The 13,796-nt window shown below is 53.9% G+C and overlaps 1 protein-coding gene across 4 annotated transcripts in view; it reads left to right on the top strand.

Annotated features, from left to right (window-relative positions):
- The window catches only part of Megf8 (multiple EGF like domains 8), a 45,619-nt gene that overhangs the window by 28,103 nt on the left and 3,720 nt on the right, over window positions 1-13,796 (top strand). For 3 of the 4 annotated variants that reach the window (XM_020172111.2, XM_074057285.1, XM_074057286.1), the window contains 10 exons: window positions 291-414; window positions 613-826; window positions 1,195-1,409; window positions 5,090-5,297; window positions 5,463-5,622; window positions 6,044-6,236; window positions 6,830-7,000; window positions 7,238-7,368; window positions 7,808-7,940; window positions 10,294-13,142. In XM_020172111.2, coding sequence (XP_020027700.2) covers window positions 291-414; window positions 613-826; window positions 1,195-1,409; window positions 5,090-5,297; window positions 5,463-5,622; window positions 6,044-6,236; window positions 6,830-7,000; window positions 7,238-7,368; window positions 7,808-7,940; window positions 10,294-11,562 — 2,818 coding nt within the window. In that variant the 3' untranslated portion in view covers window positions 11,563-13,142. Of the gene's footprint in view, window positions 1-290; window positions 415-612; window positions 827-1,194; window positions 1,410-5,089; window positions 5,298-5,462; window positions 5,623-6,043; window positions 6,237-6,829; window positions 7,001-7,237; window positions 7,369-7,807; window positions 7,941-10,293; window positions 13,143-13,796 lie in introns of those variants that run through there. The other variant, XM_074057284.1, reaches the window with a different exon arrangement.

Below are 13,796 nucleotides of genomic sequence, written 5' to 3' on the forward strand. Positions count from 1 at the left end.
TGAGAACAGCCCTGAATTGGGTAGGGGTGGCACAGAGGAGGGGACAGTCAGAGAGATTCAGGAGGCAAAAGGCCTCAGTGACTGTAGGGGCAGGAGAACATGGGGTGTTTTCTGATGTCTCTAGCCCAGGAGACAGGTGGACATGGGACATCTATCACCAAGGGGTGAGAAGGACCAGGATTTGGTGGTTCATGTAGGGACACAGTTTGGAGAGGTTGTAGGATGATGTCCAAGAGGCAGAAGGATGGGGCCTGGCTGGGTGTGAGTGAGCCAGGCCTCATGCCCTGCAGGCTGGGCTGTGGAGGCACCCCCTGCTCCCCAATGCCTCGCTCCCCGGAGGAATGTAGACGACTCCGGACCTGCAGTGAGTGCCTGGCCCGCCATCCCCGGACCCTACAGCCTGGAGATGGAGAGGTGAATGGGTGGGGGTATCAAGGAGCAGTGGGTAGAGGGATAGGGAGGTCCTGGTCTCCACTCTTTTCTGCTGCCCTGCCTACCTTAGGGTCTCAGGAACCACGGTGCCCTTCAGCTGTGATTGGGTGGGAAAAGCTATGTCAGGAGGGTGCTGGGGTTCCCCCTGCAGACCCTACTGAGCCTGTCTTCCCTTGCCAGGCACCTGCCCCTCGCTGTAAGTGGTGTACCAACTGCCCCGAGGGTGCCTGCATCGGGCGCAATGGGTCATGCACCTCCGAGAATGACTGTCGGATCAATCAACGAGAGGTTTTCTGGGCAGGGAACTGTTCAGAGGCTGCGTGTGGGGCTGCTGATTGCGAGCAGTGCACACGGGAAGGCAAGTGCATGTGGACACGGCAGTTCAAAAGGACTGGTGAGTCCGTGGACTTGGTCCTCGAGAGGAGAGTTTAAGGGTCAAGATTTCTGAGTCTGAGGGAGAAGGACTGGGCTTGGACTACTAGGTCTGAGGAGAAGAGGGTTGGAGCCTAGACTTCTGGGTCTGAGAGAAGAAGGTTAGGGTCTGGATTCCTGGGTCTAAGAGAAGAGGACTGCTGGGGCCTGGACCCCTGAGGCTGAGGGAGGAGAGATGAGGCCTGAATTTCTGAGTCTGAGGGAGGAGGGGTGGAGACCTGGACCCTGGGTCTGAGAGATAAGGGTCTAGAGTTGGGTCTAGACTTTAGGTCTGAGGGAGGAGGGGCTGGGGGGCCCAATGGATACTAATTCCTGTGCCTCCAATCCCAGGGGAGACCCGCCGCATCCTCTCAGTGCAGCCTACCTATGACTGGACGTGCTTCAGCCACTCTCTGCTGAATGTGTCCCCGATGCCTGTGGAATCATCCCCACCATTGCCCTGCCCCACCCCTTGTTATCTCCTCCCCAACTGTACCTCCTGCCTGGACTCCAAAGGTGCAGATGGGGGCTGGCAGCACTGTGTCTGGAGCAGCAGCCTCCAACAGGTACTGCCCTGGTTTGCAGTGCCAGACCCTGGCCTTTCTTCCCCATCAATCCTCATTCCTCTATCCCTCTAGTTCTAGCCCCACCCCCGTTTGTCCTTCCATCTCTTTCCCTGCTCTCTATCTTATACATCTCTGGTCACACTCTGGATCTCTAGCTCTTTTTAATGGGATCCCTGCCCCAGCCTTTCCTTGGCCCCTAATGCCATGTCCCCTCAGCCTCCCTCTCTGCTTCCCTCCTCCATCTCTTGCCCTGTCTGCATTGGGAACTGTTGGTTGTAAGCAACAGAACAACAGAACCCCCCTCTGGCTGCTGCTGTTATAAGGAATTGGGGGTGTTCGATGAAATGTGAGAACAGGAAGTACTGCTGCTCTGTTGCTCTTGGGTCATGTGGCCTGTAATCTCAGATTCTCTACACATTTGCGTCCTTCAGTTTTCTTTAGCACACATGGCTGCAAGTGTGGCCTTGATTCTCAGCCTGTGTGAACCTTTCTAATTCCTGAAGCTATTGTTCCCCTCTGTCATTGGTTAGTTTCTGGTCTCAAGGAGAGACTGACCCTGCTCATGAGTCAGTTGTCCAATGTTAGTCCAATAAGACAAGCCCAGGGAGGGCTAGGAGTGCATGGTTCAAACAGGACGGGCAGGCCAGGGACTCATCTATGTGTGCGGGTTGGAGAGGTAATTGGTGGAGGTGGATTTGGCCTGGGCAGGCACTGTATGTCTGGGACAGTCTGCACATTCCATCTGTTTCTAGGATGTCCACCTCCCATGACTTAGCTGTCCCAGTGGCAAAGACATTTGCCTCCCCGTCTCCTTAAGAGAAAGACAAAACAGATCTACTTCTGCTGTTACATCTAGCAAAAAATGGCCCTGATACCTACTCAGGTCCACTCATTCACACCTGGATTGTGCAGGACCCAGTGGCATAATGCCTTCTCACCCAACCATGGCCCATGGCCTGTGATCCATCCAGCCACTGCCCCTCACCAGGTAGCCAACAGTACAGGGAAATAGGACACTTGCCATTAGAACTTCCATTTTGAGAGGTGACTATAGAAAAGAAAAAAGAAATTAGCAGTGTTTCCAGCATACTCCAGGAGGGCAGGGCGCAGAGGGTCAAAGGCATCTAGAGCTAGAAGCCCTGCTTAGGAGTGGCATGTTGGCTCATTTGCCCTGTGATCAAATGGCCCATCATTTCCTAACTGTTTTACTTTGGTAAGTGACTTCCCCTCTCTTAAGCCTCCATGAATGTCTGATGAGTGGGAGTCATATAACAGACTCCATCCTACAGGGAGGTTGTACCAGTTAAGTGGGAGAATTTGCTTAGGGCATGAAACTACCTGCATTCAGCAAGGACTCAGTAGTGGCTGCTACTATGGTAATGAACAGTAGTGGGAGGGTCTGGGAGGGCTAGATCTAGCTGCCCCAAGCACTGCCCACTGGAACCTTCCCCCTGTCTGTGACAGGCTAAGAATCCCTGTGATGGTTCTACACGGGGCTCTGTGTGGCAGAATGCAGAGGCCTTGGTGGTTTTGGTTTGCAACAAACAGATGCCTTTTGTTATCAAACTGGGGTCCTTCTGGCAATACAGGCCCTCCCCAGATATTCTTGAGAATTTTCATGGTTTGGCTGTGTGTGTGTGTGTGTGTGTGTGTTTTATAGGGGATTGAACTCAGGGCCTCAAGCTTTTAGTTTATTTGGCTGGCCTCTAACCTCAATGCTCCACCTCCTGAGTAGTTGGGATTACAGGTGTGTGTGCCACCACACCAGCCACTGATTTGTTTTTTGTGAGGATTTCCAGGAAAGGAAAGCAAAACCAGAGCCTTACCTAGCCCTCCATGCCTATCAGGCTCAGATGCCTATAGAGCCCAGGCAAGTGAGGAAATGGAATAGCCAGGGGAGGAGGCAGGAGAATGTGGTGGGACCAGTAAGCTGGAGGGCACAGTCTGTCTACTGGGACCAGACAGCCAGCACTAAGCGTGAGACTGTGAGGCGACTTCTGCTAGATCTTTTGAGACCTGTTGTAGTTTGACTCAAAAGGGCTGCCAGATTGGTATCATAAGCCTTGTTCTTGTCTGTACTAGGGTTTGTATTCTACCACTTCAGCCAAGCACCCCCCCCACCTCCTTTTTTGCTTTGATTGGATAGATTTCAGACTTTTGCCTGAGGCACAGAGCTCCTCCAGTCTCTGCTTGGGAGCTAGGATTGTGTTGAGCCACCACTCCCAGCCCCTGGCATTGTTTTTTGTGTGGGCTCAAACATCTGAGCACCCTTCTCCCTGGTCTGCCTCCTTCATTATTTGGCCTTGAGCATCTTCCTTGGGCACTTGCTAGGCTGTTCAGTCTGTCAACAGACAAGCTCGGATCCTGCTCTTGGAACTTAGGTTCACACATCTCCTAGCAGCACTAGAAATGCAGTTTGTTGGTGTTGGGCATCGGCACATTTGTCACTAGGCAGGTCATAGCAGAAAGTGTCATTCAGGACTGAAAACTCTGGGTGCTCTGCCCCTTCCCAGATTGCTCTACCATCTGCATTTAGATTGGATGTCCAGCCTAGGAGAGAGGTTTTTCTTCAAGTTTTTTTTTTTAAGCAAGAAAAAGACATTGCTGGTAGTAGTGGTGCATGCCTATGGTCCCAGCACTCAGGTGGCTGAAGCAGGAGGATTGACAGTTGGATGTCACGCAATAAGACCCCCGCCTCAAAAATCAAAACAAATCCAAGAAAAAGCACACAGTATTTATTACATGCTGCAGACCTGGGAGGGTCAGACTGGCTGACAGAGACTTGGCATCTGGCAGTGTAGCCCTTAGTGGGCTCAGAGCTCCAGCCACAGCAATCAGAGTTTCTATTTCAGGATTGCACGGTTGCTTTATGTCTTCCTAAGTGCTTTTGGGCAACCAGCCCACATGAATCTTTTCCCTCTTATACTTTACTTAATGCCAAGTAGTAAATAAAATGCTCTTATTCCCAAGGACCTGAACCTCACTGTGCATGTGGTCTGGGTCTTAGATCCCAACACATAAGTGATGGCTGTGAACTGCTGTGTGGCCCCTCACCCAACCTCCTGCCTGGTTTGGGAGAAGCCCTTTTCCCAACAGCCAACTCTGCATTTACTCTAAGAGGCTGTGGCTTGTAACCCTGTCCTGACATTCTTTGGTGTCCCTCGCCCCAACCCCCCACCCCAGCCACTGCCTGTCTTTAGCTGAAAGAGAAGCATTCTGACCGGGTAGGGAAAATTAAGCCACTACACCAGTGCAGTACTACCTTTGGGATATGGAAGCATAGCTGTGCCTCACAGGGGCCTCAGACTGATGTGGAAAGTTGCCCCTCTCTCTTGTTCCCCCATCCTGGTGATATAAGGTCTCATGTCTGCTTACCTGTACCTATTTTCCTGCCCTTCCATGTCCTCTGCATTTGCTTGTCGTCGTCTCATCCAAATGTCTCTCCAATCCAAGTCTGCATGATCTTCCCACTTTAGGACCTCCCTGGCCTAACTTCTGGTCTTAATGTCTAGTTACAAAGCCTTGAGAGGGAGCGAGTGATGGTCTAGCTAGTATTCTGGGGTAACTGGGGCCCAGGAGGCAGGGCCTCAGAGAGGAGGGTACTGTCTTGGGAAATTGCCACAATATATTTGACCTTTCTCTTCCTCTCTCTTCCTCACTCTGTTTCCCCTCCTGGACAGTGTCTGAGCCCCTCCTACCTGCCCCTGAGATGTATGGCTGGAGGCTGTGGGCGGCTGCTGCGGGGGCCCGAGAGCTGCTCCCTGGGATGTGCTCAGGCTACCCAGTGTGCCCTGTGCCTGCGGCGCCCCCACTGTGGCTGGTGTGCCTGGGGGGGCCAGGATGGAGGCGGCCGCTGCATGGAGGGTGGACTCAGTGGCCCTCGTGACGGTGAGAAGGGTTCAGGAGCCAGGTGGTGGGGCTAGCTCAGAAATCATGGGAGCACTAGGGCTATCTCCAAAGTGGGGCTCAGAGGAAGGGGGGACGAAGGTCTGGGTGGCTGGGGGGCAGGTGGTACAGAGGCCCTCTGGTGAAGCCCTGTATTCCTGGAGTCAGGGCTGACATGTGGACGCCCTGGGGCATCCTGGGCTTTTCTGTCCTGCCCCCCTGAGGACGAGTGTGCAAATGGGCACCACGACTGCAATGAGACCCAGAACTGCCATGACCAGCCCCACGGCTATGAGTGCAGCTGCAAGACGGGCTACACTATGGACAAGTGAGTCTGGGAGGGAGGGAGGAGGTACAAGGCAGACCAGTGGGAGAGCATGTGGGGGAGCAGTGATGATGGGGAAGGTCCAGAGCAAAGCCTAAGGGGAGGAAAGGGAGTCAGAAGCTCAGGGCTGGTGGAATTGATGCAGGAAAGGGAAGGGCGGTGAGCTCGGTCATGGGGCAGACAGGATGGTGAGAGAGACCAGGGAAAAATGAGTTTCAGAGGGGCCCCGAGATGAGGAAGGACTGTGGACCTGCCTCTGGAGAAGGTGTGGGTTGCATTCCATAGGGCAAGAGTGATGGAACAGAAGTGACAGGCAGCTCTTCTGGGATAAGTGACTAGTTGAAAAGTGGGTGGAACAGTGGGTGGGTAGAAGCTAAGCCACCTGCCCAGGCCACCAGCCCTGCCCATCACACGTTTCCCGCAGCGTGACAGGCCTATGCCGCCCAGTGTGTGCCCAGGGCTGCGTGAATGGCTCATGTGTCGAACCTGATCACTGCCGCTGCCACTTCGGCTTCGTTGGACGCAACTGCTCCACTGAATGTCGCTGCAACCGCCATAGCGAATGTGCGGGTGTCGGGGCTCGGGACCACTGCCTGCTCTGCCGCAACCACACCAAGGTGGGCCACCCTGCACCTCAGACCCCTGACCCCAGCACCCAGCCCTTGCTTGCCTCAAGCCTGTGCTCAGGCATGGTTTCCATTTTTTTTTTTTTCGGTACTGGGGCTTGAACTCAGGGCCTACCCCTTGAGCCACTCCACCAGCCCTTTTTTAAGTTAGGTGTTTTTGAGATAGGGTCTCACAGAATTAATTGCCCTGGACTGGCTTCGAACTGTGATCCTCTTCATCTCTGCCTCCCGAGTAGCTAGGATTACAGGCGTGAGCCACTGGTGCCTGGCTTCCATTTTTTTTAACTTTATTTTTGTGGGGCTGGGTGGAACCCAGGGCCTCATGTTTGGGCATCTTGAGCTTTATTGTGTCGTTGGCTGAGAAGGGAAATGATGGCTGAGCCCTGTCCCAGCCATGTGAGAAGACTTTGGGGATTCTGTAGTAGTGGACAGTGAGGGCTGCACAAGGAGGGAGGGACTTTTGAGCTTAGGACTTGGAGTTTGAAATGAGCAGAGAAGTGGGACCTAAATCTGAGGCTGGATGATCCTTGCCAAGTGCCCCTGCATTCCCCAGCCCTTCTCACAACTGTGTCCTGGGTTCTCAGGGCAGCCACTGTGAGCAGTGCCTACCGCTGTTTGTGGGGTCAGCTCTGGGGGGCGGCACCTGCCGGCCCTGCCATGCCTTCTGTCGTGGCAACAGCCACGTCTGCGTCTCCAGGAAGGAGCTGGAAATGGCCAGGAGAGAGCCAGAGAAGTACTCACTGGATCCAGAGGAGGTGAAAGAGGCTGGGTCCGGGACTCCTAGATCTGGGGATCTGGATCAGAGGGAGCTGGGGATCTGGACCGCTGGGTCTGAGGGAGGAGGGCTGGGTCTGGACCTATAGGTCTGAGGGAGGAGGGCTGGGGCTGCACTCCTGGGTCTCAGGGAGGAGGACTGGGCCTGGATCCCTGGGTCTGAGGGAGGAGGGGCTGGTTCATGCCTTTCAGTGATCACCCTGGCTTTCCTTGATCAGATTGAAAACTGGGTGACAGAGGGTCCTAGTGAAGATGATGCCGTATGTGTGAACTGCCAGAACAACAGCTATGGGGACAAATGCGAGAGCTGCCTCCATGGCTACTTCCTCCTGGATGGGAAGTGCACCAAGTGAGAGGAAGGGGCTGGACCCTTGCCCTTCTCACTAGGAGTAGCTGGGATTCCAACCCCTCCCCCATCCTCTGCTTTCAGTCAGAAGTGGGTGACATCCCCAGGGGGCCCCAGGCCAAGACAGGGGTTGAGAAGTGAGTGGGGCCCAGCTCAGAAACCCTTACCCTCAGTCCAGGATTGAAATCCAGGCCACACAACAACCTCAGTGGAGATGGTGAGTGCAGAGAAGGCTGGAAGGAAGCAAGCTCGAGCCAACACTCCACGCCCCATTCCATGCCCTTCCATCCAAATATTTGGGGAGCTTAGAGTCGGTCCAAACCGGGTTCCAATCCTGATTGCCACCTAGCAGCTCTTGGTCTTGAAAATGGCTTGACCTCTGTGAGCCTTAGAGGTCATGGGAGTTCCATTATCTGCCCCCCCATCTTCTTCCTGTCCTCAGATGCCAGTGTAATGGCCATGCAGACACTTGTAATGAGCAGGACGGGACAGGCTGCCCATGTCAGAACAACACAGAGACGGGCACATGCCAGGGCAGCTCCCCCAGTGACCGCCGGGACTGCTACAAATACCAGGTGCGACTGGAGAAGCGAGTTCTGGACTGAGGTGTCTATACTCAGAGCTGGGTTGAGTAGCTGGGCCTGGGCAGGACCATTGGTTGTGAATCTGTGGTCTTGGGGTCAGGGTCAACTGAATAGACTGTTACTGAGCTCCAATCAGTTTCAGTGATGGTGAGGACCAAGATATAGATCCTGGAGCTGGTGTGTGTGTTGGAGGGGTGCTCTCAGACTGACAGAGTCACAGCTTGCAAGTCTACAAGGCTAGGAACTCATAGTAGCTTAAGAGAAAGAAAATGATTGACTCTTGAAACTGAGGTGACTAGGCACAGTAGTGCGTGCCTGTAGTCACAGCTATTCTAGAGACTGAGGCAAGAGGATAAAGAGTTTGAGGCTATCAGGACTGGGGGTGTGACTTAACTGCATACTTTGCAAGCATAAGGCCCTGAGTTCAAAACTCAGTATTGCCTGTCCCCCCCCCCTCCCCCCGACTCAAAAAAAAAAAAAAAAAGTTTGAGGCCAGCTTGGTCTACATAGTGAGACCCTGTTGCAAAAAAGCCAAAACAAAGGTCTGGGATGTGCCTTCAGGAATGGCTGGTTTCAGGTGTTCACATAGTAACATTAGCAATCTCTTTCCCTGTATCTTGACTCTGCTCTCCGCTATGTTGGCTTTATTTTCAGGCAGGTTTTCCCATCTGGTGAACTGGAGCTAACAGGATCTCACATCCATTATAATACCGAGATTTAAATTCAAGTCCAGTTCCCCTGTTTTCTTCAGAGAAGCACCAGGAGCATCTGCACTGCTCACCTGGTCAGCTGCCATGCTGCAGACTTCTCCCATGGGGAGGGCATCCCTTGCTAGTCCTTAGAAGACACGGAACACTTACTGTCTCCAGGGCAGGGGGAAGAGAAATCTCATGCTTATCTCAGTCTCCTTTTCCCATCTACAGAAACAGTCTATAGGCATAGTTGCATCTGCACCCAAAATGCATAGTTTTACATGCCTTACTGATCAAAGCCAGCCTGAGTAAATAGTTTGCTAGACCCTATCTTGAGAAAACCCATCACAAAAAAGGACTGGTGGAGTAGCTCAAGTGGTAGAGTGCCTGCCCAGCAAGTGTGAGGCCCTGAGTTTAAACCCCAGTACTGCAAAAATAAATAAATAAATAAACTTGTTGGTAGGTTGGGTGTGGCTCATTGGTAGAATATGTGTCTAGATATGTGAGACCCCAGCAAAGAGGAAAAAAAACACTAAACATTACTGAAAAGTTCTGTTGCCCTCTACCAGAGGGCCCAAGAAATTAAAACTGCAGACTCTGCCTCTAGCAGTTCCAATGCAGTATGTGTTGTCTGTTAATAATCACGGGGGAGGGAAAAGAAACCAAAACTGTGCAGAGGTCTTGGTGAGGTGCAGACATGAGCTGAAATTAAGCTCAGAGACATGGACTGTCCTGCCCCAGCTTGGGTTTGGAGTCAGCTGGGTTTGGAGCTGGGACGGATGTGAGTGGTTGCCACTAAGTACAGGAATCATGAGAGCTGCCCTCCATCCATGCATCCCCTCGGTACATATTTATTGAGCAACTGTTACATGATCAAGCAGTGCATGAGACACAGGGACCCAGCAGGGAACAAGGCAGACAAATCATCTGCCCTCCTAGAGTTACACTCCCACAGAGGATTCAGGCAGTGAGCAGAAGAGTAGTCAGGAACAGTGTGTCAGTGATGAGAGGCAAGAAGGAAAAGGAAGCAGAAGCATGGCCGGGGAGTAGAAAGGGTAGATACAGTGACTGAGGAAAGCCTTGGTGAGAAGGTGGTGCTCCATGTGGAAGTGAGGGTGTCAGACAAGTGGACATATAGGAACCAGGCCATTCAGGTAAAGAACATGTCAGTGCAAAGGTCCTGAGGTAGGAATGTGCCTAACAGTCCAGAAACAGACAGGCAGGCAGGTGAGGGTGGCCAAGTCAGTGCTGTTCCTGTGATTTCAGCAGACCCTGAGCATGCCTCAGTTCCTCCTGTACACAGGAGAATCTCGGGCTCATTGAGGTCAGGTCACTAGTTTGAGGGCACACAGCTGGTTAGGAGGAGGAGCCAGAATCTGACAGAGCTCTTCATTGCCATGCCCCATGGTACCAAAGGCCTCGGTATCAGGCTGCCAGTTACTGGGGTGAGCCCAGGTGCAGAGTGTCAGTTCCTGGCAGTATCCACATTGGCAGAGACGTTCTGGACAGGTGTCACAAGGACATGACTGGGCGCTAGTGAGAGCTCAGGACAGTGACTGCTTGGTGTCAGGTGGTATGGGCCTGTCCTGCTTGGTGGACAGCTCCACCCATGCCCTGCCTGATGGCTGTGTGTGCCCCTGCTCTGCCTACAGTGTGCCAAGTGCCGGGAGTCGTTCCATGGGAGCCCGCTGGGCGGCCAGCAGTGCTACCGCCTCATCTCGGTGGAGCAGGAATGCTGCCTAGACCCCACTTCCCAGACCAACTGCTTCCACGAGCCCAAACGCCGGGCACTGGGCCCTGGCCGCACTGTCCTCTTTGGTGTGCAGCCTAAGTTCACCAATGTAGACATTCGCCTGACACTGGATGTGACCTTCGGAGCTGTAGATCTCTACGTCTCCACTTCCTATGATACCTTTGTGGTCCGTGTGGCCCCTGACACAGGTGTTCACACAGTGCATATCCAGCCACCCCCACCCCCACCACCTCCCCCGCCTCCTGCTGATGGCGGGGCCCGGGCGGCAGGGGATTCAGGAGGACCTGGGGCTGGGAGTGGGCCAGGCATATCCACAGAGCCTCGTGTTAGGGAGGTCTGGCCGCGGGGCCTAATTACCTATGTGACAGTGACTGAGCCATCAGCAGTGCTGGTGGTCCGCAGTGTGCGAGACCGGCTGGTCATCACCTACCCACACGAGCACCATGCCCTCAAGTCGAGCCGCTTCTACCTGCTGCTGCTGGGTGTGGGCGACCCAAGCGGGCCTGGTGCCAATGGTTCTGCAGACTCGCAGGGCCTGCTGTTCTTCCGGCAGGACCAGGCCCACATTGATCTGTTTGTCTTCTTCTCCGTCTTCTTCTCCTGCTTCTTCCTCTTCCTCTCTCTCTGCGTGCTCCTCTGGAAGGCCAAGCAGGCCCTGGACCAGCGACAGGAACAGCGCCGGCACCTGCAGGAGATGACCAAGATGGCCAGCCGCCCCTTTGCCAAGGTCACTGTCTGCTTCCCGCCAGACCCTACTGCCCCAGCTCCTGCCTGGAAGCCAACTGGGCTCCCACCACCTGCCTTCCGTCGCTCTGAACCCTTTTTGGCACCCTTGTTGCTGACAGGGGCAGGGGGGCCTTGGGGACCCATGGGAGGGGGTTGTTGCCCACCAGCCATCCCTGCCACCACTGCTGGCCTGCGAGCTGGGCCCATCACCCTTGAGCCCACAGAAGATGGCATGGCTGGCGTGGCCACACTGCTGCTCCAGCTACCTGGGGGGCCCCATGCGCCCAATGGTGCCTGCCTGGGGTCAGCCCTTGTCACACTGAGGCATAGGCTGCATGAGTACTGTGGGGGAGGTGGCGGGGCAGGGGGAAGTGGGCATGGGGCTGGTGCAGGCCGGAAGGGATTGTTGAGCCAGGACAACCTCACCAGCATGTCCCTCTGATCTGCCGATGGGCCTCTACCACAGCAGCAGTCAAGTCACCTGGCGGGGCTGCCCTGGGCTATGGGCCCCTGGACACTGTCTCCTCAGAGGCTACTAGCTCTCCTCCCACCCAGGAGTCCACTGTGTTCTGCATTTGGCAACTTATTTATTGAGCAGCTGTTTCATGCCAGACACTGTTGTAGGCACAGAGCAAAGTAGGAAGTGAGAAAGGAGGTTCCTTGATCTCCTGGGACTTAGATTGTCATGAGGGGAGACAATCAGGTCATGTGTGCATGCACGTGCAGGGTGGTTTCAGAGAAGAAGGGCTGTGAGACCTCAACAGGATGTGGAAGTGAGGGACCTGGGAATAAAGTTGATTGGGCATTCAGAGAAGGTAGACTGAGAAACCCAGAAGACATGGCCGTGGCCATGGCCATGGAAAGAGCTATGGGAAACCCAGAGCTCCAAGCAGAGGGTGCTACAGGACAAAGATCCTGAGTGGGTACAAGACTGGCCATTTCAACCAACAGCAAGTGTGAGGAGATGAGAATGGGGACAGGCAGGACCTTCTGGGCCCCAGGTAGGGTTTTGGGTTTTATTCTGAGGACAATGGGAAGCTGTTAGATGGTTTTGTTGGGGAGAATGATGGGATCCATACCTTTTTATGAAGTCATTCAGCTAAGATGTGGAGAATGCTAGAGGAAGCAGGAGAGGCAGCAGGGGTCAAGGACAATGGTGGGTGGTGGCCATGAGGTGGAGTCAGGGTCAGATGCGGGATGAGTGTAGAAGGATGTAGGGATAGTGCAGCTGTCAGGGTAAGGAAGGGGCAGCATCCAGGATGACCTAACTTTATAGCATGGGCTGCGGGGTTATTAAGATGGGGCCGGCTGGGGCTTCCACTGGGGAGGATGAGGAATACAGTGTGGATATGCGCTTTGAGCATTTTTCAGTCAAGTCCAACTGGGGTTAATACAGAAACTACCTGAAGTATTTCAACAGGAATTGAGTGCAGGGAGTTGGTAGCGCTGCTGAGGGCAGTTACTGGGAAGAGGTGAGCAAGAGCAGGAACTTGTTGCCACCCCTGGATTGGAGGGACAAAGCTCAGAGGTTGGCACTACCTGACCCTGGTGAAGACAGAACTGGGACCTGTGGGGTGGAAACCTCTGATGAGAGCAAACCTCTGTCTGAGATGTCCCCCAGGTGGGCATGAAGATCAGTGGGAGTAGGGGACCGAGGTTGGAGAGACATGTGGGGTCATCACCCCACAGTTCTCTTCAGTGCTGCCTTGAGACTTCAGGACTTTCCCCAGGGGCCACCTCCACCCGCGCCACCGTCGTGGACTTCTGCGCTCCTCTACCTATTGAGGATCCAGTCCTAACCATCTTCCTAAACTTGGGACTCTTACTTTCCCAAGACTCCCAGCTCCCAGCTGCTACTTTGATCTTGGGGGCTGGGCTGTGTCCTGCATCCTCCCTTTGCTGGGGGGCCTAGTTGAAGTCCCCTGTCCCCCAGTGTGTGCGTGTCAGATGCAGAAGGGGCCACAGATGAACAACGGGAGGGGAGCAGCTGAAGCAACTAATAAAGAGTGTGGGGAAGACCCAGGTGTGTTGAGTGCAGTCTGCTTGGGGGAAGAGGAAGAATGGGCTTCTGAGCAAGCACCCAAGCGTCGGGTAAGTGCTCTTGTCCTGGTGCTACCTCCAAGCCATGTGCCCCAGGCCTGGCAGGTGGCTGCTCCTCCTAAGTGGTAAGGGTATGTAGCCACAGGATCTCCTGCTTCCCAGAGATGAGGAACTGCAGAACTGTTCCAGTAAGGCCTTGTCTTCCTATAGGGATCTCTAGTTTGGCTTAGAAGGGAATCAGACTGCCTGGACGCCAGGCATGGGTTTTACTCCGGGCCCTGGTGTAAGATGAAAGAGTTCAAACCAGAGAGCCTGGAGACCAAGATGAGGCACTAGGACCATGAGCTCTCTTAAGTGCTATAGACCCTTGGCATCGGCAGGTTTCTGGTTTGAAGCAGATGCTGTGTAGGGAAAACCACGCATGCTCAGGATGCAGGGTTCAGTACTGCAGATGCCCAACTTCTGCTAAAACCACCACTTTTCAGCAACCTCAGATTTTCACTTTATCACTTAAATTGGGCATATTACATGCCCTTTTTGGTTTGGGTAACCATACCTTGCTTTTGGGGCACCATTTGCTTTTTGGCAGGCATACTCCATTTTCACAAAATTAAGGGCAGGGGAACACTCAGCAGA

This window comes from Castor canadensis, chromosome 16, assembly GCF_047511655.1.
Source record: "Castor canadensis chromosome 16, mCasCan1.hap1v2, whole genome shotgun sequence".
Taxonomy (NCBI): Eukaryota; Metazoa; Chordata; class Mammalia; order Rodentia; family Castoridae; genus Castor; species Castor canadensis.